This window comes from Macaca fascicularis, chromosome 6 (assembly GCF_037993035.2).
Source record: "Macaca fascicularis isolate 582-1 chromosome 6, T2T-MFA8v1.1".
NCBI classification, from domain to species: domain Eukaryota; kingdom Metazoa; phylum Chordata; class Mammalia; order Primates; family Cercopithecidae; genus Macaca; species Macaca fascicularis.
The window spans coordinates 14,987,574-15,013,530 of record NC_088380.1 but is presented as its reverse complement, the minus strand read 5'-3'; the positions used below and the strand labels follow the sequence as shown (position 1 = coordinate 15,013,530).

At 44.0% G+C, this 25,957-nt stretch overlaps 1 protein-coding gene across 5 annotated transcripts in view; it reads right to left on the bottom strand.

Annotated features, from left to right (window-relative positions):
• The window catches only part of TRIO (trio Rho guanine nucleotide exchange factor), a 366,877-nt gene that overhangs the window by 153,027 nt on the left and 187,893 nt on the right, over positions 1-25,957 (bottom strand). For all 5 annotated transcript variants that reach the window (XM_045394729.2, XM_045394733.3, XM_065546102.2 and 2 more), the window contains exons 10-11: positions 24,317-24,439; positions 18,543-18,734 (exon numbers count right to left, since the gene is read on the bottom strand). In XM_045394729.2, coding sequence (XP_045250664.2) covers positions 18,543-18,734; positions 24,317-24,439 — 315 coding nt within the window. The remainder of the gene's footprint in view (positions 1-18,542; positions 18,735-24,316; positions 24,440-25,957) is intronic.

Here is a 25,957-nt window from a genome sequence, read left to right as displayed (position 1 = left end):
GCGTCGCTACGAGGAGCAGATGAAAGAGGACACACTGGAGGGCTTCCCGTCAACAGCAACGCTCTAGACGGAATTATCACCCTGGTTATAAGGATGGACTTAAATTAACTGAACAGGCAAGATTTGCTCAAAGAAACCAAGTATGTGCCAACTTGGCTGCACTGAGCTATAACTAACCAATTACCAGAAGAAGGCTGTAATGTTTCATGAAAGAGTCAAAATATTTAATCAAAAACATCCATGACATTATCCAATCCATGGACATTTCTACTTAAGATGGTAACCTGCCTTCCACATGCAGGTGGTGGGGTGGGGCAGGCAACTGGCCACACACAGAGGGTGCCCACTCACTCCCAAGGCAAACCCTTTGAGTCGCATGCAGCCACTGCAGCCTTCCACCCTCCGATTCCTCTCCTCAGATGGACACTGTGAAAACGCGGTGCTGTGCAACTGCGTTGATTCTGCTCACAAAGAAAATAAACCATTGATTTCACTCCTTTCTCTCAAAAATCTCAAGTGTATCTTCTGCTTGAATACACTCCTTCACTGAAGCTGCCCCCACCTCGTCACTGTCCAGTGGGACCCAGGAAATGGAGTACTCCCAGGTCCCCTGCCGGTGATAACTACAGTACTAATTAATGGACACAAAATGGAGAACACTTAAGCAATTAACAGGGGACTCTGCATAGTCAACTTATTATTCTGTCCCACTGCTGAGATGCTAGCAACGGTGCTGCCTCTGCACTTCATGTTCAAACTTGGAGCAGAAGTGGATGATTTAAGCAAATGTACATCTGAAAAAGGTCCTCAGAAAACAGTTGACACTCTACAATCCTGCAGCCCATTGCTCTTCTCTCACTCCAATCAAATTGGAAGAAATGTAGCTGAAAATAAAGGTAATGGAGCCAATTCTGACCCAAATATTAAATCTGCAGCACAGCAGGAGGGCATCTGGCTCACTTGGTGACAAGTTGCCCTTCTGGGCACTGAGAAACCAGGTCCCCTGCTGGCAGGAGCCAATGGTGGCCTGTGGCTGTAGCTGCACTCCCCTTTAGCTAGGTTCTTAGGCCACTAATAGAAATTGATATCTCTTCTTTTAAATCTGTTGAGAAAACAAAAACACTTTTTAAAAAAAGCCTACTAGAAAAACAGCAAAATCAGCAAAACAGAACAAAATTACTTAAGGCAGCAGTAGAGAATTTGCATATCCTGAACAGGACACATCTTGTAGCAAGGCCCTGAAATACAGGTGTCCCAACCACCCTCCCAGCCCTGCTCAGACAGGAGGGGTCAGGCCCCCAGCACCGCTGGGCCCTCTCCCTGAAGCCCTGCCAGCCAGTTCTGGGCCCTGAACTGGGAGATCAGCAGCCTGTCCTGACTCATTGTGAGGCCTCACTCAAGGACCCAACTTGTGGTACAGGAAGGGGGACAGGCTGCCCATGTGGGTGGGGACCCTTGCAAAATTCCTCTTCTCCAGCAAATACTACCAAAAATACCATTTAAGATACAAAAGCATTTTGCCAAGTCTCACTTTTATACTCTGGTGAAGAGAAGATGAGAAATGACCCGGAACTGGCCGGACGCACAATGCATAGCTGTGCTTCTAACAACTCCACTGCAACAGCCTGACAGCGACTATGAGTGCTTCTTCCATAAACGATCACTCAAATCAAACACTTCTCATAAGAGGTAACAGACAATAATGACTAAGAGTGTAGGTTGCGAAGCCAGATTGCTTGGGTTCAAGTACTGACTTAACACTTCCTAGGGTGTAACTTTGGACAAGTTACCTGGATCCAGCTCTTTTCTCATCTATAAAATGGGCATGGTAATAATGCCTGCTTCAAAAAGTTGCTTGGGGCTGGGTGTGGTGGCTCACGCCTATATTTCTCAGCACTCAAGAGGTCGAGGCAGGCAGATCACCTGAGGTCAGGAGTGTGAGAACAGCCTGGCCAACATAGTGAAACCCTGTCTCTACTAAAAATACAAAAAAATAGCTGGGCGTGGTGGCACACGCGTGTAGTCCCCGTTACTTGGGGGGCTGAGGCAAGAGAATGACTTTAATTGGGAGGCAGGGTGCAGTGAACTGAGAGCATGCCACTGCACTCCAGCCTGGGCGAGTCTGTCTCAAAAAAAAAGAAAAAAAAAGTTGCTTGGAGGTTTCAATGAGAACAAAATGTGGAGTGACGAAATAAGTAAATGCTAGTCACTGTTACTGTTTTTGTTCTAAGAAAAACTCTTTTCATAATAATAAAAATCACAATTTTAAAATCTTTCTCTAGATATTTTTCAAAACACATTTGGGTTCCTACCAATTGTTCAAAATATGTCACTTGGTCGAGTAAACTTAACATCATCCCACATTTATATCTTTTTACTCCTAAAAATAGTACAGTATGAGGAAAACATGCTAGAATTAGTCTGTTAGAGTCTATAGAAATCACTTCCTCTCAATTCTAGGGGAAGTGCCATGAATCTTTAGGGGTCAAACGTTTTCCCTTCCACCTGGAAGTTAAAAAACAAAAAAACACACAACTAGTGTATTCCCCGCAACATCCTGGATATTTTACCACACACTGGATGTGCTCACCCTCCTGCTGGCCGATGAAACCAGTGAAGAGCCACAGGTACCGAGGAGACCACCAAGGAACTGATCCTGGGATCATGACATTAAAAAAGGACAAACTAAATGAGGCAAAAGGAGCAAGGCTACATTTTAACCATTTAAAATACTTGCCCCTTTGGAATTTTTCTGTCTGGTCCTACAGGAAATATTCTCATTCAATTTGGAGAAAAAAGTCTTAGATAAAGGTCACTTCTAATATCAACTGGGGGTGAATGGGCACATATCATAATGAAACACCATTCAAGAAAAGTCTGTTTTTAAGTTTTTAAAATAGTGTATATGATGCCTAAAATATCCTCGAATAAAGAAATGAGAAATACCCTCTAGGATGCCTATAAAATTCTTACCATAAACTTACTAAGATAAAAAATTATACTTCTGGGCATGCTGCAAATTTATAATAAAAAGATAAATCTTTGCCCAGCGGCAAGAGAGTTGTGTCCTATGGAAGTTCACAGCAGTCTGGATTCTACTGAGAAACACGAGCAGGTCTGGCAGCAGCAGGGTTAGGCAAGGCTGCCCCCTGGAGGTCATCAGAGCTACTGCTGGCCATCTCTACTGCTGAGAGGTGCCCGGGGGATCTGCAGGCCAGAGTGCTGGGTGGAAGAGGACCTGAACTCAGTCCACAAGTGGGCTGCTGGTGTGTACAGGACCTGGCTCATGGACCAGGATCCACACAGAAGGATGACTAGGAAGGGACGCAGAGTTCTATGGTGAAAACCCGAGTGATTAAGATGTGGGAAGCCTCCCACAGGCCTCTATGGGCCCCACAGCTCTGCCGGAGAAATTCCCTGAAAAGCTAGCTTTGAGGTGAAAAGGCCCCCTCCTCACTACCTGGAAAGGGAGACCCCGCTGCAGGGGGCTCCGAGAGGACCTGGCTGGGGTGGAGGACCCTGGGAAAGGACCAAGACTCCAGTTAAGTGGAAATTAGGAGCAGGGCCCTAAGCTGGGAATTGTTGCAGCTGCAACCTTTCTGTGCTCCCCAGTGGGGTACGAGCTGATGCAGTTTGAACCGAGGCTATAATCAGCGTCTGTCTGGAGGTGGGGTATGGAAGGAGGGGCCCAACACATCTGCTAGGGTCCTTATCCCATGCGTGGTCTTGGGAAATTCTTGGAGCACCTATCTTCAGTTTTCTCCTGTATGAAATGAAATCATTATACTACATGCATCTTCTCTAACTGGAAAGCCAGAGTGAAAATCCACATGTGAAGTGTGCAACTTCAGCAAGCACTTGGTGAACAGAAGCTGCTGCCATTGGTATCTGTTTCCCTACTCTTGTTTTTGACAAAGACAATCATCTGGGTACTTGTGGTAATGGGTGAGCCATAGGGCCAGCAGGGGAAGTATGAAAGCCACAGCTTCCCAGACCTGCTGCAAGGCAGAAGCAGAAGTAGGAGTTTCAATGGCAACTTGCAGGTGGAATCTCAGAGGACAACCACTATGCACATAAAATGTGATTCAGTTTCAGGTATAAAAACCAGGGAGAAAAACGGAACTGCCTCAACCATGTGCCGCATGTTCCTCTGTCTGAAATGACGAACTGTACTGTGGGTCCACACGCCTGAGGCCTGATTAAGGAAGAGTATGAGTTTGGGAAGCACCTTTTCATTCTTCGGTAGGTAGAATAAAACATCCCTTAATACAAGGGTCACCAAAGCGTGGGCTGCAGACAAGTATTGGTCCGTGGCTTGTTAGGAGCTGGGCCACACAGTGGGAGGTGAGCAGCAGGCGGGCGGGCATTAACACCTGAGTTCAGCCTCCTGTCAGATCAGCAGTGGCATTAGATTCTCATAGGAGTGCAAACCCTACTGTGAACTGTGCATGTGAGGGATCCGGGTTGTGTGCTCCTTAAGAGATGAGAATCTAACTAATGCCTGATGATCTGAGGCAGATTAGTTTCACCCTAAAACCATCCCTGCACCCACCACCACCGCTGGTCTGTGGAAAAATCGTCTTCCACAAAACCGGTCCCTGGCGACCGCTGCCTTAATATGATCAAAGAAAATTTATGAAGGATGTATGGGGTGGAGGAGGGGAGGAACAGAGAACAAATCAAAGTTGGCATCATGAAGTAATTATCCATGCAAACGTATTACATGTAAGGAAGGAGGAAAAAGCAGAAGAAACACAGCCGCATATTCAGGGCAGCAATGCACATTAAGATGGGACAGTGCATGGGCATTCCAGCACCAGAGGGTGGATGCCCTGCAGAGGCGTGAGACTGAGTACAGGTGAGGCACAGGGGATGCGGTGATAACACCCAAGTAGGACAGAAGACGGACGCGACTGACCTGGGGCCAAAGCTCACAGAGGAAACAATATGGACTTAAACTAACCAAATGGTATCAAGCCTAAAAGAAGAATTTGACTTCGGGAATTTTTTATTTTCCTTCCATTGCCCAACATCCCCACAAGATAAGACACTCTCTTCAGCATAAGTTGTTATCCAGGGGTGTCAAGCTTGGGGAATGCTGCTTCCCCATCCTCAGGTCATCTGGACAGCAGCCATAGTCTCTCACTGCAGTTGGCCAAAGCGTAATTCCTCCTTGCCGTGACACGTCTTCAAGGACCTGCAGACAGCGTCCATGCTCCCGCAGCCTGCCTGCCTTCCTCGGGGTGACATTTCATTTCTTGAACTCTGCGGGGACAGCATGACCTGGAGCTCCTTTGACACCAGCTCACTCCTCCCCAACATTCTCCCCTTTCAAAGTATACTATGCAGTCATAAAAAAGAAGGATAGTATGTCCTTTGCCACAACAGAGACAGAGCTGGAGGCCGTTATCCTTAGCAAACTAATGCACGAACAGAAAACCAACTACACATGTTCTTACTTACAAGTGGGAGCTAAATAATGAGAATACATGGACACAAAAAGAGAAACAACAGACACTAAGACCTACTTGAAGGTGGAGGCTGGGAGGAGGAAAAGGATCAGAAAAAATACCTATTGGGTGCTATGCTTAGTACCTTGGTGAAGAAATAATCTGTACACCAACCCCCTATGACATGAGTTTATCTCTATAATCTGCACATGTGCCCCTGAACCTAAAATAAAAGTTAAAAATCAACATTTTTTTAAAAGATGAATTTTGGTTTATATTAAATGGAGAAAGATAAAAGTTCAATTCGTATATTGAAAGCAAAAGATGGAAAACAGGATTGGCTTCTTCAAAGGCTCATCTTGTAGAACTGCCTCTTGGAAACTTTCCAGTAATGTACTAAAGACAGCAGTCACCACGACTGTCAATTCCCAAAGGAAGAGCACAGCTTAACCTTGGCCGCTTCCGTGGGATTCCCAAAGGTTTAATGAAATGACTCCTCTAAGAGAGTCTGAAAGTAAAAGTCTTTAACATTTTAAAAAAGGAGCAAGGAAAGGGATGTGGAATAATGGGGTAAAACACACACATGCTCATATGTGTGCACACACACACGCAGGAAAAACACACACGCCCATGTGCATGCACACACATATACACACAGGAAAAACACATGCTCATGTGCATATACACATATACACACAGGAAAAACATATGCTCAAATGCATACACACAAACACGCAGGAAAAACACACATGCTTTCATGTGGATACACACAAACATGCAGGAAAAACATGCTCATGTGCGTGCACACACAAACATGCAGGAAAAACATACATGCTCACGTGCATGCACACACATACACACAGGAAAAACACACCTGCTCACATGTGTACACACACAAAGATGCAGGAAAAACACACATGCTTATGTGTGTACACACACATATACACACAGGAAAAACATGTCCATGTACGTGCACACACACGCAGGAAAAACACATGCTCATGTGCGTGCACACACATACACACAGGAAAAACACATGCTCACGTGAGCGCATACAAACATGCAGGAAAAACACATACTTATGTGCATACACACAAACACACAGGAAAAACAGGCTCATGTGCATGTCTGTGTACACACATGCAGAAAAAACACATGCTCACATGCATGGACAGACATACATGCAGGAAAAACAGGCTCATGTGCATGTGTGTACACACATGCAGGAAAAACACACATGCTCACATGTGTGCACACACATATACACACAGGAAAAACAGGCTCATGTGCATGTCTGTGTAGACACATGCAGAAAAAACACACATCACACATGCTCACATACATGCACACACATATACATGCAAGAAAAACAGGCTCACGTGCATGTGTGTACACACACGCAGGAAAAACATGCTGATGTGCGTGCACACACATATACAAGCAGGAAAAAAACACATGCTCACATGCATGCGCACGTACACACAGATGCATGCGCACATGAGGAAAATGGAAAGGGCATTTTCCTTGCCAAGGAGATGTTTCTAGTAGAAATAAATAGAACTGTGGCCAGTACTTGCTGAAAATTAAACACAAACATGACTCCCCAGAAATGATATTTCATCAATTGTTGAGCACTAAGAAGTCTGAAGAGTGTATAAATAACCAGTGTAATCTGTTCGAGGATATTATAATTACGGTTTCCAGGGCATGTTCTTACCAGATGATCATTCTGGAATATATTCTGTTTGTATTACTCTCACACTCCTCAAGTCAGTTTTGCCCAGTGTGGACACATTAAATTGATGTGATATTCATTAAGCAAAACCAAACGACGTAGGGGCTGGACAACTGAACACAATACCCACGTGATCCAAACAGCAGCCAGAAAGCAAGACAACGGCTTCCCTGGTCACCACAGTGGAAGGAGTTATTTGGGGGCATGACAGCATTGTGGACTCAATCAAATAACATATGTAAGCCCATTTCTTCGTTAAACACATGCTGTTGCCACCTGCGTGATTCTTATTCTGTACTGATTCAAAACACTCATATATTAAAACTGATTAATGAAACTTTCTGTGACTGATTTGGTGCTGTGATCTGTTGGGATCTGAATTCTATCATCTGACATATCTGACAAGCCCTTGTCAAGATTTGATACACTCACCTTCCAAACCAATTCAACCACTCACAGACTTTCTGCATGAGAACAGACAACCCGCAACATGATGCTGCAAACTCCCTCCAGCACTGCTGACGTCATCCACTCACCAAACCCTGCACTGACAGTCTCACTCGCAAAGCTTTTCATGCAGCAACAACTATTTTGGCTACGGCACTAAGCCTGTCCTTGCTATACGCTGGAAATTTGCCCATTTTTAAGAAAAATCGCGCTGAACACAGCAAAGTAGTTTTCCGGATGCCTGAATTGGGATGAGCAGTCTCTCCAGATGTCACATACAGACATAAAAGTTCTGAATAGGTTACGTGCAGTCAGTTAAAAGGCAGGACTGCACTCTCCTCCCCTACACACATATACTCGCAGGAAAAACAGGCTCACGTGCATGTGTGTACACACATGCAGAAAAAACACACATGCTCACGTGTGTGCACACACATGAACATGCAGGAAAAACAGGCTCGTGTGCATGTCTGCGTACACACATGCAGAAAAAACACACATGCTCACATGTGTGCACACACATATACATGCACTCCTCCCCTGGTGACACCAGGGATTAAACTAGTCTGTTCTGCAGGACCTCGGGTCCACCTGAGATGACTGGTCTATCATCGCCTGTCACTACCTTTGTCAGTCAGGACGTCTGATCTAACTGTGGCTCTAGACTGGAAGTGACTTCCTTACGTACCTGTGGGGTATGAGGACTGTCTTACTATCAGAAGCTTGCCTCCTGCCATCTTCTACCTGGAGATCAGTGTGGGAGGATGAGAGTTTTGGCCTCGTGCTAACACCCTTGGCTGATTCTTTTATTATAGCCATTCAAACAGTCTAATTCTAGTAACTATGCTAACAGACAGCGCATATTTTCCTTCCTTGTCTACAAATCACATGTTGAAAGGCCTGGTCAAATGCCCACCCACTAATTCCACTACACGTCCTTCCTCAAGCCAGAAACCTACTAGAGAACAAAACAAAGTTAATGTGTAATAACTTGTTCATTCACTTTTCTTGACCAGCGGTTTAAAAACTGTCTCTAGAACTCTGCCTAGGATTAACCTCATTCTGAGTAATGCGTGAAATCCACCTTCTTTGAAAAGCACAAGTGCGTTTTCAGCTTCTGGCATCCCCTCACTTTCCCACAGTTGCTTGGACTGATATGCTCGATACGGGGATACAATTATCAAGTTCTTTTGATACCCGGGGATCTAATTTGTCCTAGAACAGAGGCTTGAACGTACTTGGATTAAATAAGTGTTTCCTTACAAAGCCTTCATCATCTGGGCTTTCGCCTCTTTTGGCCCAGGTCTGGAGCGTGGTCCCTCGAGGAGACCAAGAGGCAAAGTGAGAGATGATGGGGTCTGCTTTCTGCTTGTCGTCCATCAACATCACAGCTCCCAAGCGGAAAGCTCGACCCTTCCTTGGGCTTCTGGGTCTGAATTTTGTATTTCAACAAATGGAAGGGAAAACAAATGATAACAAAATCCAAAAATCCTTATCAGTCTCTCCAAGCCTGGATTATCTGGAGCTTTTAAGCTGTCCCGGTAAAACTCTAGCTAATACATTGTTGGCCAATCTCTCTACCTGTTCAATCAGAACAACGGCAATCAGTACAAATGTGTCGGAAATACACACGAAAATACATACAGGTACGTTTACCTCTTTCCTCACTGAACCAAAGACTTGCGGTTCTTTGATAACAAAATATTTAGTTCATGAAGCTGAGTATCAAAATAAGAAACAGAGAACCATAAAATGCCCTTTAAAACAGAAATTTAACAAGTAAACAGGGCTGGGCGCAGTGGCTCATGCCTATAATCCCAGCACTCTGGGAGGCTGAGGTGGGTGGATCACTTGAGGTCAGGAGTCTGAGGCCAGCCTGGCCAACTTGGTGAAACCCCGTCTCCACTAAAATGGTGGTGGGTGCCTGTAATCCCAGCTACTTGGGAGGCTGAGGCAGGAGAACTGCTTGAGCCTGGGAGACAGAGGTTGCAGTGAGCCAAGATCACACCATTGCAGTCCAGCCTGGGTGACCGAGTGAGATTATGTCTCCAAAAAAAAAAAAAAAAATCAGGTAAACAGGGCTATTCATGTACACCTATTTCTAACTGAGCATTTTAGGGCCTTAACACTGCATCTCTTGACCTTGTGTTGAAGTGCCTCACCTTTTACATTGCATTAATCAAGTCCTATCGACAAACAGCTAATTAAAGCAGATATTTACAACCCCCCATTTAGAAGTGACCCTCAGCCAGAAACTATTAAATCTGAAGTCAGCGGGCAGTCTTATATTTTCAATCAATCCCTACTGAAAAACTGCGTTACAAATGAAGATAATATACTGTTAATTCCTTCACCCGATAATCATCTACTCGGTGACTATGAGGTGTCAGTTATATCAGTGCTGCGTGGTCTTCCACAATAACTTCTAAGCTCTCTGTTGGCATAAAACTTTTCTCTACTTGAAAATATTGATCTGATGTTAACAAATAGAAGTTGCATAAATTTAAACCACAATTTTACATCATCTCACAGAAAAAAATTTAGTGTTTTAAGTTATTCTGATAGAAGGACTTTCAGGTAATATTATAATATACTCTTTTCCCACTGGCCAGTACAAATGCTTTATACATGTTTATTTAGAGGGGGAAAAAAGTCACTTATTTCTGTTGAAACTTTAGCTGGGCTCTAAGATCTAAATACTTTGTACTTACTGATGTGTACAAAGTGATTTTTGCCAATATGAATGGAACCATGGGTAAGGGTTCTTCCCAGCAGTCTACTCTGTCCTGAGGGGCAGCAGCTGGAGTTGGACGGAGTTGTGTATATCCCATGAAAGGCTTTTGGTTTTGATGTTAAGAACAGAATCAGAGTAAGGTTATTACTCGGAGGAAGACAGGAATTAGATTAAGCAGTTACTGTTGCCCAAAGATTAATGAGGTAGAGACAATATTATACCTAGATATTTGTATCTTTGCCCCTTACTTTAAAGTCTGTATTATTTTATCTATATCGACAAGTTACAATCAGGGTTGAGACAGGAAAAAAGAACACTGACCAGCAGCTACTCTAAGAAAAGCATTCTGAGGTGCTTTCTATGTGTAATTTGTCTCACATCCCTTAGAGACTGTATTACTCCTATATTGTAGCTAAGGAAGTTGAGGTACTACTCAGTAACTTATCCCAGATCACTCGGCAAATTTAGGGGGTATGTTTGTTACACTATATTTTCTCAACTATTTCAATAAAGATTATATTTTTATAGAAAGACAAAACTGACTAGATCTATTTTTTTGGATATTCCCACCAATGGGAAGACCACCTGTTTTTTAAAATCAGTATGCCACACTAGATACTGCAGTCTATGTAAAGACATAATGCTACGCCAGTAGCTGGCAAGTGATGCCAAGGTCAAATCTAATGCTCAGTCACACAGGGGCTGATGATGCAGTCGACAGTTCTAGGCTGTTAGTTTCCTCTTGCTTTCACTGGCTGGTGGACATATTTAATTACTCATTTGTACCCATGTCAGAAAAATAAAATAAACCAAATGTTTAAGAGCATATAGAGAGAGTTTAATGCACTGAAGAGTGCAGCTAAATAATTCGATATTAAACAAAAATTACTGAGGCACGATCATATACGTCAAACTTTCTACTCTAAAACATCACATGTTGGATTTTAACCATTCTCACTGACAAACTTGAAGCAATCCCGGACTTGTGAGATGCTGAAAAGCTGAAGATCACTCATACATTTCTGGTGGTAACGTACCATGGTACACTCATTCTGGAAAACAATTTGGCAGCATCTTTTAAAAACTAAACATGTGGCTACAAAGGACCCAACAAATGCACTCCTGGGCATTTACCCCAAAGAAATGAAAACCATGTTCACGCAAACACCCAGACAGGATTGTTCACAATTTCCGTATATTTCCCTGTAACAGCCAAAGCCTGAAAATAACTCAAATGTCCCCAATGGACAAATAGTTAAATAAATTGTGATATATCCAGACCATGAAATACTACTCAGCAGTAAAGAGGAAGGAACTATTGATACATGCAACAAAGTGGGTGTATCAAAGAAATTATGCTGAGTTAAAAAAAAAAAAAGCCACCTCAATAAGTTACATGCTGCATGACTTATGTAACATTTTAGAAATAACAAAATAATAGAAGCAGAGAAGAACAGATAAGTGGTTGCCAGGGGTTAGAAATGGCTAAAGGAAGCCAGCACTGGGAACCCTCTGATTATGGGAAAATTCTGTATGGTTCTGTATCTTGAAAGTGATGGCAGTTCCACAAATCTATACATGATAAAAATGCATAGGACTAAACACACACATACACACGGGCATACATACACATCTAAACCTCATGGAAAGTGAATAAGCTCTGCAGCAAAGTCAGTGTCCTGGTTTGCTTGTGTACTGAGATTATGCAAGATGCTACCACTGTGGGAGGCTTGGTGAAGATGCACAGGACCTCCTTGTCCGTTTCTCTCTCTTTTTTTTTTGCACCTTTTTGTGATTCTATAATTACTTCAAAATAAAAAACAGAAAGAAAAGCTAGGGAGTATGTTTAAAGATAAGACATCTTTGGAGGTACAAACAAATGATCCTCAACCTAAGATGGTTTCACTTTGATTTTTCAACTTCACGGTGGACTTATTTGGGCATAACTCCATCACACATGTAAGTCAAGGAGCATATGGACTTACAATGGTTCAACCTGTGAATTTTCATCTTTGTGATAGTATTAGTGCATTTTCAACAATAGATTTATTGGGATGTAACCCTCTAAGTTAAGAAGTGTGTGTATATATGTGGGGTGGAAATAGGAGTGAAAGAAACAAAAAACAAATCATTTTAGAAAATAAAGACAGATGACTCATCAGCAAAAATACTTCCAGGAAGGGCAAAAGGAAAGGCCTGGAAGCTGGGAGTCAAATTTTAGAGAACTTTGCACAAAAGACATAAGTCATCTGGAGGAATCCAGTGCACACAAGAGACTGGGATAATTCAGAAAACGACTGTGTTCTGCGGCTGCAGAGGGTCATTTCCACGCAGAGCAAAAAACCACACCTCCCCTGGGAAAGCCCCCGAGGAGGAAGTCAAGCCTGCTTAGTGACAGGCCCTCCACTGGAACCACTGATCATCAGAGCACCCACCGGAGGGCAGCCAGTCCACACAGTGAGCACTGTGGCCCTTTAGCCAGTTTTCCTGTTTTAGTTTAAACACCAGATGCCTGGTGCAGGCTCCAGCTCCGCAAGGGAAAGAAGGAAAAGAAATCTGGGCCCTCTAAGCAGTGGGTGCTTGAGAGAGCACTGGGTATGTTTTCAATACACTCCTGGAGCAAACTTGGTGAAGACCTGAGGGTCAGAGGAGAGGCAGCTCCAAGAGCCTCACCTACCAAGAAGCCAGAGCGCACCTGCTTCGCAGGAACCCTCCCCCAGCCCCAGAGCAAGAAGCCCGGCAGCTCTGGCTTTCTCCCTCTTCTCCCCTTGCAGAGCTGAACAATGGTCCCAGCACAAAGACGCTCAAGTGTTAGGCATAAAGACAGAGCCAGGCTGGTGTCTGTAACAAAAAGACAGAGCCAGGCTGGTGTCTGTAACAAAACATCTCCAGGTGGCTGGGAGGCCTTTGTTTTTGACTTCTGAATAAAATGAAAGGTTCCTCTTTTCCCAGCCATTACTCAAAACAAAAACTTGTCCCAGTTCAGTGTGTAAGTTTGCAGAAACAGAACCAAGAGGCTTCCTTTACTTAAACTCAGCAAGAATCACAGCCCAATTCAAGTGGGAATGATTTTTCCTGGGAAACCTTGGCTTCTGAGAACAAAAATCAATGCAAGGGCACTGAATCAATTCCAGAAACAAACTCTGGCTGAGAGCTCAATGTCACCACCTGGTTGCCTCAAATAACCCACACATTTCAAGGTCATTATCAGTTAACTCAGGACGCAATTTTGAGAATGAAGTTGAATGAATAGGAATGAATGAAAATAGTTATGCTTTTGCTGTATTTGAAAATGGAAATCTCATTCAATCGCTAAATCTATCATTAAATCTCAGAATAATGTGCTAGAAATAGACATCACTTATTTCACAGGCTTCCACTGAGTATCTGCCAATTCCAGGAGACAGACTAGTTAGTGGAAACACAAAGGTAAGTGAGACATGGTCCTGGGCTTCAAGGAACTTAAAGTCTAAAATGTAGGAGACACACAAAAGCAGAAGCATGTTCTTTTGGTCACTCATTTAGGTATCACCTCCTTGCACATTACCATTGCCTTGAGACACACTTTGGAATGAATGAGTGAGTGAAAAGAGTGAATGAACAAATAAACAGGGAAAAATGCATTCAAAAGGAAAGGAGAACAAACAACAAAGGACACACAGCAGGAGCATTATCAACCGAACTGACGTGAATAAATGCCATACACAGGAATGCATACTGCAGGCGGACTGAGAGTGGACCACAACGTGTAGGAGGAGAAAGATCCTCCCCAAATCAAACCAAAACTTACGTCAGGCCAATCAGCATTCCTTTCAAATACTTAAACAACAAAACAGAAACAGAACAAAGCATCAGGCTACAAGCATTCTGAAAGGAGGCTACGAACCTCCAGATTCTTTTTAGAGAAAACAGCGTTCTGGAAAACTTCCAAACCCGGGCTTGAGGGGCAAACTGAGGCCGAAATCTCTATCAGCCACCCGCTGCATTCTACCTCCAGGTAGAAACTATTTGTCCCCCAGGTAAAATGTGTCCCCTTTTCTCTCTTCTCAGGAACAAGTGTCTATTCTGTCCTCTGGGGTGAAAGAATCAGAGTCCAGAGGTCTTAGTTTTTGGAGCCTAAGAGCTTGGTCTTCAACAAGACTTCCAGCAGCCACCTTCTTCCAGGGGTTTCTTAAAGAGATTCCTGAGCTAACGCTCAGTAAACATCACCTTGACTTCGTACCTTTTTAAAGTGAGTTGTTATGACCCCATGTTTGTATTACTTGTTCATCAGAAGGCCAGGAATTTATTGCAAAAAGAGATGGTGACAACTATACTCCAGATAAAGTGAAGAGGAGAGCCACTGTGGAACACTTGGCAGTGAGGAAAACTAACTTCTGACTTCTGTCAGGAGAGCCTTTGGTGGCAATTTCTAAAAAGCTTCATGAATCTGCCTAAATAAAAATGAGAAGCTACTTTTTTTTTTTTTTTTTTTTTTTTTTGAGACGGAGTCTCGCTCTGTCGCCCAGGCTGGAGTGCAATGGCATGATCTCAGCGCACTGCCAGCTCCGCCTCCTGGGTTCACGCCATTCTCCTGCCTCAGCCTCCCGAGTAGCTGGGACTACAGGCGCCCGCCACCTCGCCCGGCTAGTTTTTTTGTATTTTTAGTAGAGACGGGGTTTCACCGTGTTAGCCAGGATGGTCTCAATCTCCTGACCTCGTGATCCACCCGCCTCAGCCTCCCAAAGTGCTGGGATTACAGGCGTGAGCCACCGTGCCCAGCCAAGACAAGCTACTTTTTCTATCTTCCTCTGTGTAATTTTTAATTGTATGATCTGCTTAAGAAGAACAGATTCAGATAACGTGCTTCTTATAGCAATTTTTTGTTCATCTGATATGTAAATACATTTAGTGACTTTATGCAAACACCTAGCAAATTAGCATGATTTCCTCTTCTTGGCCCATCTAGCTTTTCATTTTAAACGAATTAAACTTGTTCTAAGCTTATCTTAGTTTTCATTCAGTAACCAGCTTCAAAATACAATGACTGAAGACACCATTCTTTCCTGCATGGAACCTACCAAGGATTCCTGGGCGTTTTAGGGCTTTCGTACAGCACAGAGAAAGAACTGAGGGCAAGTCTCAGGTTGGTCAGGGAAAGACAAATCTACTGAGAAAATGGCTGGGGCTAAAAATGAAGTCCAGGCACACTGAGGAGAAGAAACAGGCAGCATTCCAGCCTGTGGGCAGCATCCCTGAATGTCAATCACACGGGCACACGTGTGTCCTGCTATGCACTCCCTGACTGGGCCCCAATCCCTCCTTGGTCCCATGTTACGTGAGGTGCACGCCAGTAAGATGGAGCAGACCGGGGAAAACATGCCAGTTTCTCTGCTAGGAAGATGGCCTTTCATAGACTGCACCAAAAATCCTGCAATCGTGAAAGTGAACCACTTAGTCCTTAAAACTGATTTAAGGTCTCCGTAGTCTACAAACTCATACATACTAGCAGTTCCTATTGTGTAAGTCAATGAAAACAAAATGTAGTTTTACTTTTAAATAATTTCCAAACCTAGTGACAATATGGACTCCACGGTCTTGTAAGTGGATGCTCTTATTAGAAGATTTTTCCTTAAAAACGCTGCTGTTACAAAAGTCAATGAACCCAAACGAAGCCTCTGGATAAGAGCTTTGTTTCTGTATTTGAGACAGGGTCTTGCTCTGTCGTCCAGGCTGGAGTGCAATGGTGTGACCTCTGCTCATTGCAACCTTCTTCTGAGCTCAAGTGATCCTCCCGCCTCAGCCTCCCAAAAAGATGGGACTACAGGTGCCACCACACTCGGCTAATTTTTTTAAAAAATTATTTGTAGAGAACAGCTTTTGAAAAAGCACTTTCCTTCCAGTTATCCTTTAGTGTCTGGTTTCTGAAAACCACTGCCAAATTGAAAAGGTGACAAATCACAAATATTGCTTGGTGGGAAGAGTCTTCTGTCCTATAAGGAAGCGAGATCCTTACCTCAGACTGCTAAGCTGCTACAGAATATGGCCAGGCACGCCACACAAATATCAGCTCCAATCACCTGGCTCTGGAACGTGCCACAGATGCGAGGCCCTCTGCCCTCCACTTCTTCCTCTCGATTTGGCCTCTCAGCCACTCGCAGCTGCCTGGCACTCTTCCTGCCTCTCCCTTATGGCATCTATGGCATCCAGGGCAACTGTGGTCACTGGGCCCTGAATGAGGAACCTATAGACTGGACACCCCTGCCCAGGTCCCTGCCCTCAAAAGGATCCAGGCTGCTGTGCTCCTGGCCCGTGTTCTGTTGATGTCACGGCTTAGTGAACTATGCCACAATCTGTTTTCATACACAGATCACTTTAACCCTCTCCCTCCCTCTCAGCTAGGGTGTAAAAACATGTAAAGTAACACACAATCACATGCATGACAAATGCCGTTAACAGGTGCATGTGGAGGAAGCTCTAGAAGGTGCGGGGAGAGCAGCTAACTACACCCATCCTCGTCTCAAAGGTGCCGGAAAGTCCTGAATCCAGGGATACTGTGTTGAGTGGGAGGCGCCCTGGAAGAGGAGGACACAGCACAAGACAGGCTGCAAGCAAAAACGTGGTCTATGTTGTGAGGATGCAGAGGTATCAGGCTGCTCCCCACATACAAGAAGAATCACTGATAGTTTAAAAGCAGGGGTATGGCCTAGTCAAATTTCTATTTCAGAAAAATTACTCTGGTAGCAGTGCCACAGGGAGGCTGGGGCAAGGAGCCAGCAGAGGCTGGAGGACAGCAAGAGACAAACTCGGTTCAAGACAAGTGGAAAACTTTAGTCTAGTGGCACATGCAGCAATGACTAGAAACTGCCACAGAACAATGTCCACTTAATGTATCTCCTCAGAAGAAAATAGCCTCTTTGTAAGTATTTTCAAGAGCAATTTGAGTGATGGCATTCTGACGAGCAGGAAAAGAAGCTAGCTGTGCCAGTTTCTATCCTGATGACCATCTCAGGACCAAGAAGCACCAGCCCCCTGGCAGAAAGGACCAAGAGCACCAGCTGCCAGCCTGGGGCAGGACTGAGCGCAAACCCCAGGGGTCCCAGCAGTTTGCTGCGTACTCTCCTCCACTCCTTCACAGTTTCACAGGGTTTCAGAGGGAAACCTGCAGTTCAAACGTTCCAGTGACAAATGGCCTGAGGACTAACTGCCCAAGATCTCAGAGCTGGTAGAGACGTTCCCCTTTAAAGGAACTGGTGGCTCTCTGAATGCTGATGCCTTGAAATGAGGCAAACCAGGCCTCGACCTCCCCTCTTTCCCCAGTAGTCCTCCTCTTCCAAATCCTTCTTCCCATCCTATGACCACAGGCTTCCATGTGCACAGTCCCCAGCTGCCCAGAAGGGTCCCTCACTTCCCATCCATCAAGAGCTGCATCAGAATATGTTATGATCCTCTGTGAAGGTCCTCGGTGAAGCAGGGAATTTTCTTTTTTACACAGAAGTAAGGTGTGATAAGTTGACATCCCTACTCAATTTGCAGTCACCCTGAATATGAACTTTTATTTTAAATTCTTTTTTCCTCAAAAGCTACATAGTAGTTTCCTTCATGTAACTTTATATGATTTCTACCAAGAATAACATCTATATGTGAGGTATAATTAGTACCTATTTTTCACACACCAAATAACATTATTTCTTATCAAGAGATGAGCTGATTAACAGGTGCATGCCTATGGCATTAGCTTTAATATTATTTGTACCAGGTTGGCTCTGGCACATTTAAACTCAATATTAGGTAACACTCAGTTTACTAGCATCTGAGAGAAGTCTCGTAAAATCCAGAGGCACTCATGATGGTAGCCATGTGACAGGTTCACACCCAGGAAGGAAACCCAACAGCTCTGACCAACAACGCGCAGGTCCCCTACTTATGGAAATGGACATTCTCTGTCTCTCCCAACCCTCATGGGTCTTCTCTTTACGGGCAGCCCCAGCAAAGGCAGCCATGTCCTCATACAACAAGGAAGGCCAGCACAAGCCCGGCTCTTCCCTGTCCACACAGACACTCAGCATTATTGGGCTACATCCTACAACTTGCCACCTTTGTCCACTTTCTCACATTATGACCAAACTCAGGTTCCTCCCAAAGAGGTAAAGACTCTTTCAGACCCAGATTATATTTTGGTCTCCAGGCGCCTTACCTCTTTCACATGGGTGTGAAAGGACACGGACATGTCCAGTAGGATCTTTCGCTGCTCAACACGCCGAACGAAATCTTGAATCCGGTCCTCCAGCTGATGAGCAGCCTGATAAATCTCTTCGGGGTCACATTCCCCAGTCTGAGCCAGCTGTTCTGCTGCTTCTAGTAATTTATCTGCATTGGTGTATGTGTTCTGCACAAGAGAACAGCCCAGAGAAACAGAAGGTAAATGAAAAGCAAACCAGCCAGGCTGGGCGCCGTAATACGTAGCAACACAGTCAATGTGTGGTATTTCTGATCGCTTACACGAATCAAACAGAAAAATATGATGGGGAGAGATGATTTCAGGAATTCTACGCAGAATTCCTTTCCCACGGTTGTTTTAGATTGTTCAACTTTGAACCCCATGGCAAAACCCTTGTATTGAAGGTAGCGATGGACTATCTGCAGGCAATTGCTGTCTGTCTGGGGGCTCAGAGCTTTCAGATTTTTGCCAAGGTGGAGCCAGGAGATGGCCCCCAGCAACAAATGCCTGCTTCGCTTTTTCTTCCAGTTTTATCACCAAGCAGAGATGTTCCAGCCTGTGTCTTTCCATATGATACAATGCTTTATGATAATTCTCGAAGTACAAGTTAAAGGTTAAATTCCAAACAAACGTAAGTTGCTGTCCCTTTTCACACATTTCTACTTGTTGGTAATTCTGTGCTCATCTTCCTTCTACTTAAGGCTATATATTTTTTATTTTTCTGTTTTGTTTTCCAGCTTGCATGACAGTCTCGCTCTGTAGCCCAGGCTGGAGTACAGTGGTGTGATCACAGCTCACTGTAGCCCTGACCTCCTGGGCTCAAGCAATCCTCCCACCTTAGCCTTCCAAGTAGCTGGAACCACAGACACGCGCTACCATGCCCAGCTAAATGTTGTATTTTTAGGAGAGACGGGGATTTGCAATGTGGCTCAGACTGGTCTCGAACTCCTGGGCTCAGGTAATCCTCTTGCCTTGGCCTCCCAAAGTACTGGGATTACAGGCGTGAACCACTTTGCCTGGACACATGTTTTGAGAAAAAGGAAATTATAACTATAATGGCTCTAAAGTAGCCAGAGTTTTAAAGAGCTCAAAGTGTAAATACATGTCTAAAATACTCCAGAAATCACTTTAATTCCTCATAATCTGAGGCTATAAGTGGGTTCCCCAACAGCAAGGCATGCGAGAGCCGTGATACTGTTAAAGAAACTACTGCAGAGGGGTCCGCCGGTGGAGGGGAGCCCTGGGAAAGGCTGGAGAATGTGAGGGCAGGAAAGGAACAGAGCTCAGGCCTTCTAAGAAGGCCCAGAGAGTGAGCTTTTGGTTTCCCTTGAGAAACAAGGTGAATCCGTATCCTTCTCAGAGATGTAAGGTGCACAGGGAAGGCGCCTCATCGGTGAGAGTCTGAGCAGGATGTGAGGGATTCCCAGTTGGGAGACTGGTTCCGTCAGCAGAATGGAATGACGCAAGTAAGCCAATACCTGAGGGATAATGGGAGCCGGGTGTCTCCATTTGAGAAAAGGGAGTTATCAAGATAGAAAAGGAGAAAATTTGAGTGAACTTGGCATGGGGCTGGAATTGGAGTTATTTGTGCGAATACATGGTTTTTAACAGACAGATGTGAATGTGCATGTGTACACACACATAGGAGACAGATTTAAAAAGCAACTTTCACCTATGGAACAATTCCTGACTGCTTTCCAGGGCTTCTCTCATCCAGGCCCTCCCCTCCTATGGCTGGCACCTGGGCCTCTGGGCACAAGAGTGGGCACCCCTGTGACCGTGGTCAGCCGTGAGCACCAAGGGCTCTGCTGTGGAGGGTCTGCATGCGCTCTTGCCTACAAAGGTTCTCTGACCATCAGAGGCCGCACTTGCAGGTGGCTTCCTTCCAGGGAAAACGACTTGGAAATCCCTGCTTACTCCCGGCTGAGCATCCCCTTGGAGTCCCTGTGTCTGCATCTCTATCATGGGCACAACAGGGCCTCCATGCTGAATGAAGCTAACAGTGTAGCAAGCTGTACAGAGAACCCAGAGTGCCATAGACACACATTTCTAATGAGCTGAATCCTGTTTTCCTACGATCACCACTACAGCTTCGGAATTGTGAACTTCTCATATTTGATAAGTGGATCTAAAGATGACAGAGCCTCCCAACAGCCAAGTATTACATTTCTGAAAGCCTTCCCACCTCTGTTCCAACAGGTAAAGATATTTTTTAAAATGTCCCAAAGAAACAAGTGCATGATGTGAGGCATGAAACAGCCATCATTTATTTCCCTTTTCATCTTGTGCTTGAAGAACATGAGGCAGCACAAAAGGCGCCAGGGTTGGTGGGGCGTGCGTCAGCACTCATGCCTCTGAAACCCCCAGCCAGGTTTTCCTGGGAATGAGACCTTCCCTGGGTCCTTCTGCAACCGGAAAACAGAGATTTCCTTGTGCTAACATCAACCATACTCATCAGAAATGCTACCATTTTGGTACTTAACACTGTGCCTCACAAAAGCGGCCGGACATGGATACTACCTGATTCTCATTTCACAGGCGAGGAAACCGAGGCACAGAGCGTTGCAGTAACTTGTCCACCAAGTCAGTCGGCAGAGCTGGGATTGTTAAAACAACCGGCACCTAAGCCGCAGTTTCTCACACAAGGAGAGAAACTGAGACACTGGACTAAAGTGGGGAGGATATCAGGTCAGAGAGCGTTTGAGAGACTGGGCTTCTCCTGTCCAATCCCTACTATCCTGTTCCCGAGGCATCTCACACTGGACCCGTTTTCTGATCCGTAGTGTGGGGGTCATCCCTGCCATGGGGATTAAAGGGAATAAGGCAAGGCCAGGCCAGGGTGGGGACCTAACTGGTGTCCTCTTTTTCTTCAGAACTTGGTATGACTCAAGGAGACAAAAAGAGCCACCAGAAGGCAAATGTGCACAAGACCTTGCTCTTCCTGCAATCCTTGGCTGCAGGGCTGTTTCTCATTGAAGATGACCAGAGGCTGTACTTAGAATTCAATGGAAAATAAGGGATTTTGGGATCTTAGAAGAGATAGGAAAAAGAAGGAAAATGAGCATTTGAGGCCTAAATACTTTCATTACATTTGCTTGGTTTAAAAGACAACGAAGTCTGCATACTGAAAACCTCCAAGGTATTTTATTAATACAGAAATGTAATGACAAGAATGATGGGCCAGTACATCTACAGTGCAAATTCAAAGCCCCAGGTAACTTAAATTATCACCTAAAAGGCACACAAATTCCCAGGGATCGTCTTTTCATCCGTCAAGGGAAAACACAGTGTCCCAAGAGACAAGCTCACCGTCCCTGCAACATGTGCACGGCACAGAGTCAGCAGCACCACAAATGCTAACAGCGGACCCAAGAAGTGCTGTGGGTTTCTCCAGACACAGCAAAACACAGACAACTATCTGTGTCTCTCAGCATTTGACCAGACACACACTTCTGTGTGGTGTAGGAGTGGGAGGGTTTTAGCGAGGTGAAGTGGCCCGGGGGTGATACAACTCCAACATCCTCTGGTGCTGCTTTTCAGTGCCGCTGAGGATTGCAGGAAGAGCCAAGTCTCATTATTTTCCACTGGATTCCAAATACAGCCTCTGGCCATCTCTAGTAAGAACTGGTCCTGCAGCTGAAGACTGCAGGAAGAGCAAAGTGGCAGGCGCATTGGCCTTCTAGTGGCTCTTGTCCCGAAATGTAAACACAAAGCTAGTATTCACCAAAAGATCTGAATAATCTGAATGATCGTACTGTTCTGGAGAAAGACAGCACCAGCAGCGCCTGCTGAGCGTCAGGCATTTCTACATGCATTCTCATCACAGCGACTCGGTGAAGGTAGGTGTCAGGCATCACTTTACAGCAAGGAAAACCGAGGCTCCAAGAGATGAAGTTTTCCACTGTCTTGCAATCAGAAAGCAGTGGAATCATATTGGTAAATTTTAGAAGTATTTTTAATAAGGAAAAATAAGCAGATGAGAAGATTTAGTACCCTGTAAATATCACCGATCTAAAGCAAATGCTTGATAGCAAATAATTTACCCTGAATTCTCCACTAGTCATTTATTTTGAAAGATTAGAAACAATACATCTTATATTAGAAACCGAACTTACTGCAAAACAACAGCCTATTTTGTACATATGCATGCTCTAACGGCTGTCACGAATCAGAATTTAGAGCCTGCTACACATGTGGGGATATTCTGTATGTCCACATGTTATGGAAGCAGTTATCCTCCTTGCAAAAGATGAATGAGTTCAGTAATGATCAGGGAGTCACTGGTTTGTTTTTCTTCTAAAAATCGAGAATGAACTCAAGGTCTCCTGCTTTCCTAAATGACCCACTCTTTTATCCGGGAAGACAAGATAATTACGTGGCACATACGAAAAGCTGTTGACAGAAATGGCTTCCTGGATAATAAATTTGCGACAGGTTACCTCTCTGGAAGGTAACTGGAATCTAGGGGGATAAGCAGAAAAGAGCGAGGGTGGTTTAGGAACTCACACGGCAGGTACTTAGGAAGGACGCCAGGCCAAAGATTTACGAATGAGAGTAAAGAAATCTTCTGTGCCCTCAACCCCAGATGCTTCCTTGAACCTGAGTTTTCTGGGTTTTACTGGCTGTTTTAATCATAACTTTTTAAATCTAAAAAAGGAATATTAACATGAAAGAGTATCTTCCTTTTCTGACAGTCATTTGCAAAAAGCTTCGCATGAAAAGTATTGTTTATTTCTTTTTTTACACTAGCCTATGAAAATGCACGATGGCTCTTCACACCACACATACACATCAATTAGCATGGATTCATTCAACAGGATAGAGCTACTCACAATCACTGTACAAAATTAAGGAATGGACCTTCAAATTAGTCACGAGGCAGTTCTTGACTCTGCAAAACTGCATGCAAAATGGATCCAAGAGCTTCCTGAGGTGACTGCAGCCGTGTCTAAAACAGACTCTGAAGCCCAGGGCCCCTGCAGCTAGGTCTTGTGTCTGCAGAAGTTACACTGTATGACTCGCTTCCACCACGTAAACATGAGGTTCAAATTCTGGGTTCCTCCTTCTCAGAACACCAGAATTGTTCCATATAATAAATCTACATTTAGGACATTTTTTAATGAATTCAACCGTAACATTTCACCACTTCCTTTGTGAATCTCTGCTGTGTTACTTCATCAAGCCACAACTCACTAGTTTAAAGAAGTTGACTATAAGAAAAATCTTTTTAATAAATTACTGGGTCTATTTTTCAGATCAGAAAGTTACCCGTAGAAAGGTTAAGCGACTCGTCCAAAGTCACACGGCCAGTGCTCAAACCCCACAAAACCCACATTCGGAACACACTGGACTCCCGGCTCCTGTTTCCTAAGCACACACACTTAAAGCAATGCAAACAGGACAAGTAAGGCTTAGCCTACTATTACAGAAACACAAAAGGAACTGTTATTTCCTGACTATAAATTAGAATTTCACGAAGTAGTCAAAAGACACTGGTATAATAAACAAGACAAAAACACCCAAGCCACATTACTGTTCCAAGAACATCACATTTTAGAAAGGGTCAACTGACCAAATCATGTTTCTGCCAAGGCAATGACAATTTCACTCTGAAATCGGAGCATTGACCTCATCTGAGGTGTGAAATGCATCGCGCTAATGCTAACTTATCTCAAATGTGGTTAAAACTGTAATCCAAAATCAACCACACAGGTATTTACGGGATAAAATAATGGAAGCTGTTGTTGTACCTGTGCCACTTCTTCAAAATCTTCATGACGTTTCTGCAATGCTCTGGCCCGATGAAGAGATTTACCCACACCTGTATGTTTGCTCAGAAATGCTTCTCCGTGGTTCTCGATCCAGTCTAGCACCTACAATGAAATACAGGTACAAATGCCATAAAAACAATGTCCTGCCATGTTCAATGTTTAAGGTTGTCCAATGAAGACCCCTTCTGTTGTCAAAGCTCTGTAAGAAACAAGAAGCAAATGAGAAAAAAAAAACTGGGAAGAAGTAATTGGATACTTATTTAACACACTTGATAATTACAAGCTGATAATTACATCAGCTTTCCCACCAGGCCTTTAATCATCTCTTACATTAAAAGTGTAAATCTTTCCATGTATAAACGTTGCATGCAAAATGATTAAATTAAATCTCAACTTATCTATGCACCACTGAGCCACCAAACTGACTGGGTTTTGTATAAGACAGCGATTAGGAAGTCACACAGGGCCAATTTAAGTTAGCAATTTTACAAGGCTTAAAGCTACACTACTAAGGCAATTCAAGTTTAACTAGAGTCATTTTTTTTCCATCTCTTCTTTAGAAGACTCAAAACACAGTAAGTAAAACCTAACGCTTACATGCCTCAGTCTTGAGCTTGGATAATTTATTCTTTAAGATGCTGCAAAAGCTAAGCATTTCATGAATTTAATTACTTGAAAGTTCTTGCTAGGTGAAATCCACCACACTAAAGAAAAAGTAAAAGCAAAGCAGTACAATCTGATGTTTTAAAGTTCGTAGTTGGAACTGAGTAGTTCATTGGGTCTCATACTTAAATCACAAAATGCTGACAATATCTAACAAACAAGAGTTGGGCCGTGAACAATACGGGTTGGAAATACACAGGTCCACTTTTATGTGGTTTTAAAAAATAAGTACGGTCGGCTTTCTGTACAGAAGGGTTCTGCATCTACAACCAAATGTGGACTGAAACTACAGTATTTGCAGAATGTGAAGCCCACACATACAGAGGGCCAAATGCAGGACTTAGGCATGCATAGATTTTGGTATCTGTGGGCGGTCATACAGATACTGAGGAACAACTGTATTTACGCTACATCAAATGCCCACTTTGTCCTCTTTGATGGATAGGAGATAACTAGCAAAAAACTAAGTCAGTGATGTCTTTAGCTAAAAACTAAAAACTTTAAAAGATTTTAAATATTGAAACATATTTGTTAATACACAGCAATGGTAGTGAAGGCTCACTCATACCTTGCATGTTGTAACTCTGGTGCTGTCTTTGTCCATTCAGTCTGCTCTAACAAAATACCTTAGACTGAGTAATTTATAAACAACAGAAATGTAGGGTTTCATAGTCTGGAGACTATGAAGTCCACGATCAAGGAGCCAGGAGACGCAGTGACTGGTGAGGGCTTGTTCCTCACTGAAGGCACCTTCTGTGTGTCCTCACATGGAGGAAGGGGCAAACGAGCTCTCTCAGGCTTCTTTCATAAGGGCACTAATGCTGTTCACAAGGGTGAGGCCCTCATGGCCTAATTCCCTCCCGGAAGCCCCAACTCCTCTGGAGTATATTTCAACATGAATTTGGCAGGACACAAACATTCAGACAATGCAGATCAAAATCACTTTGGACTAAAGAA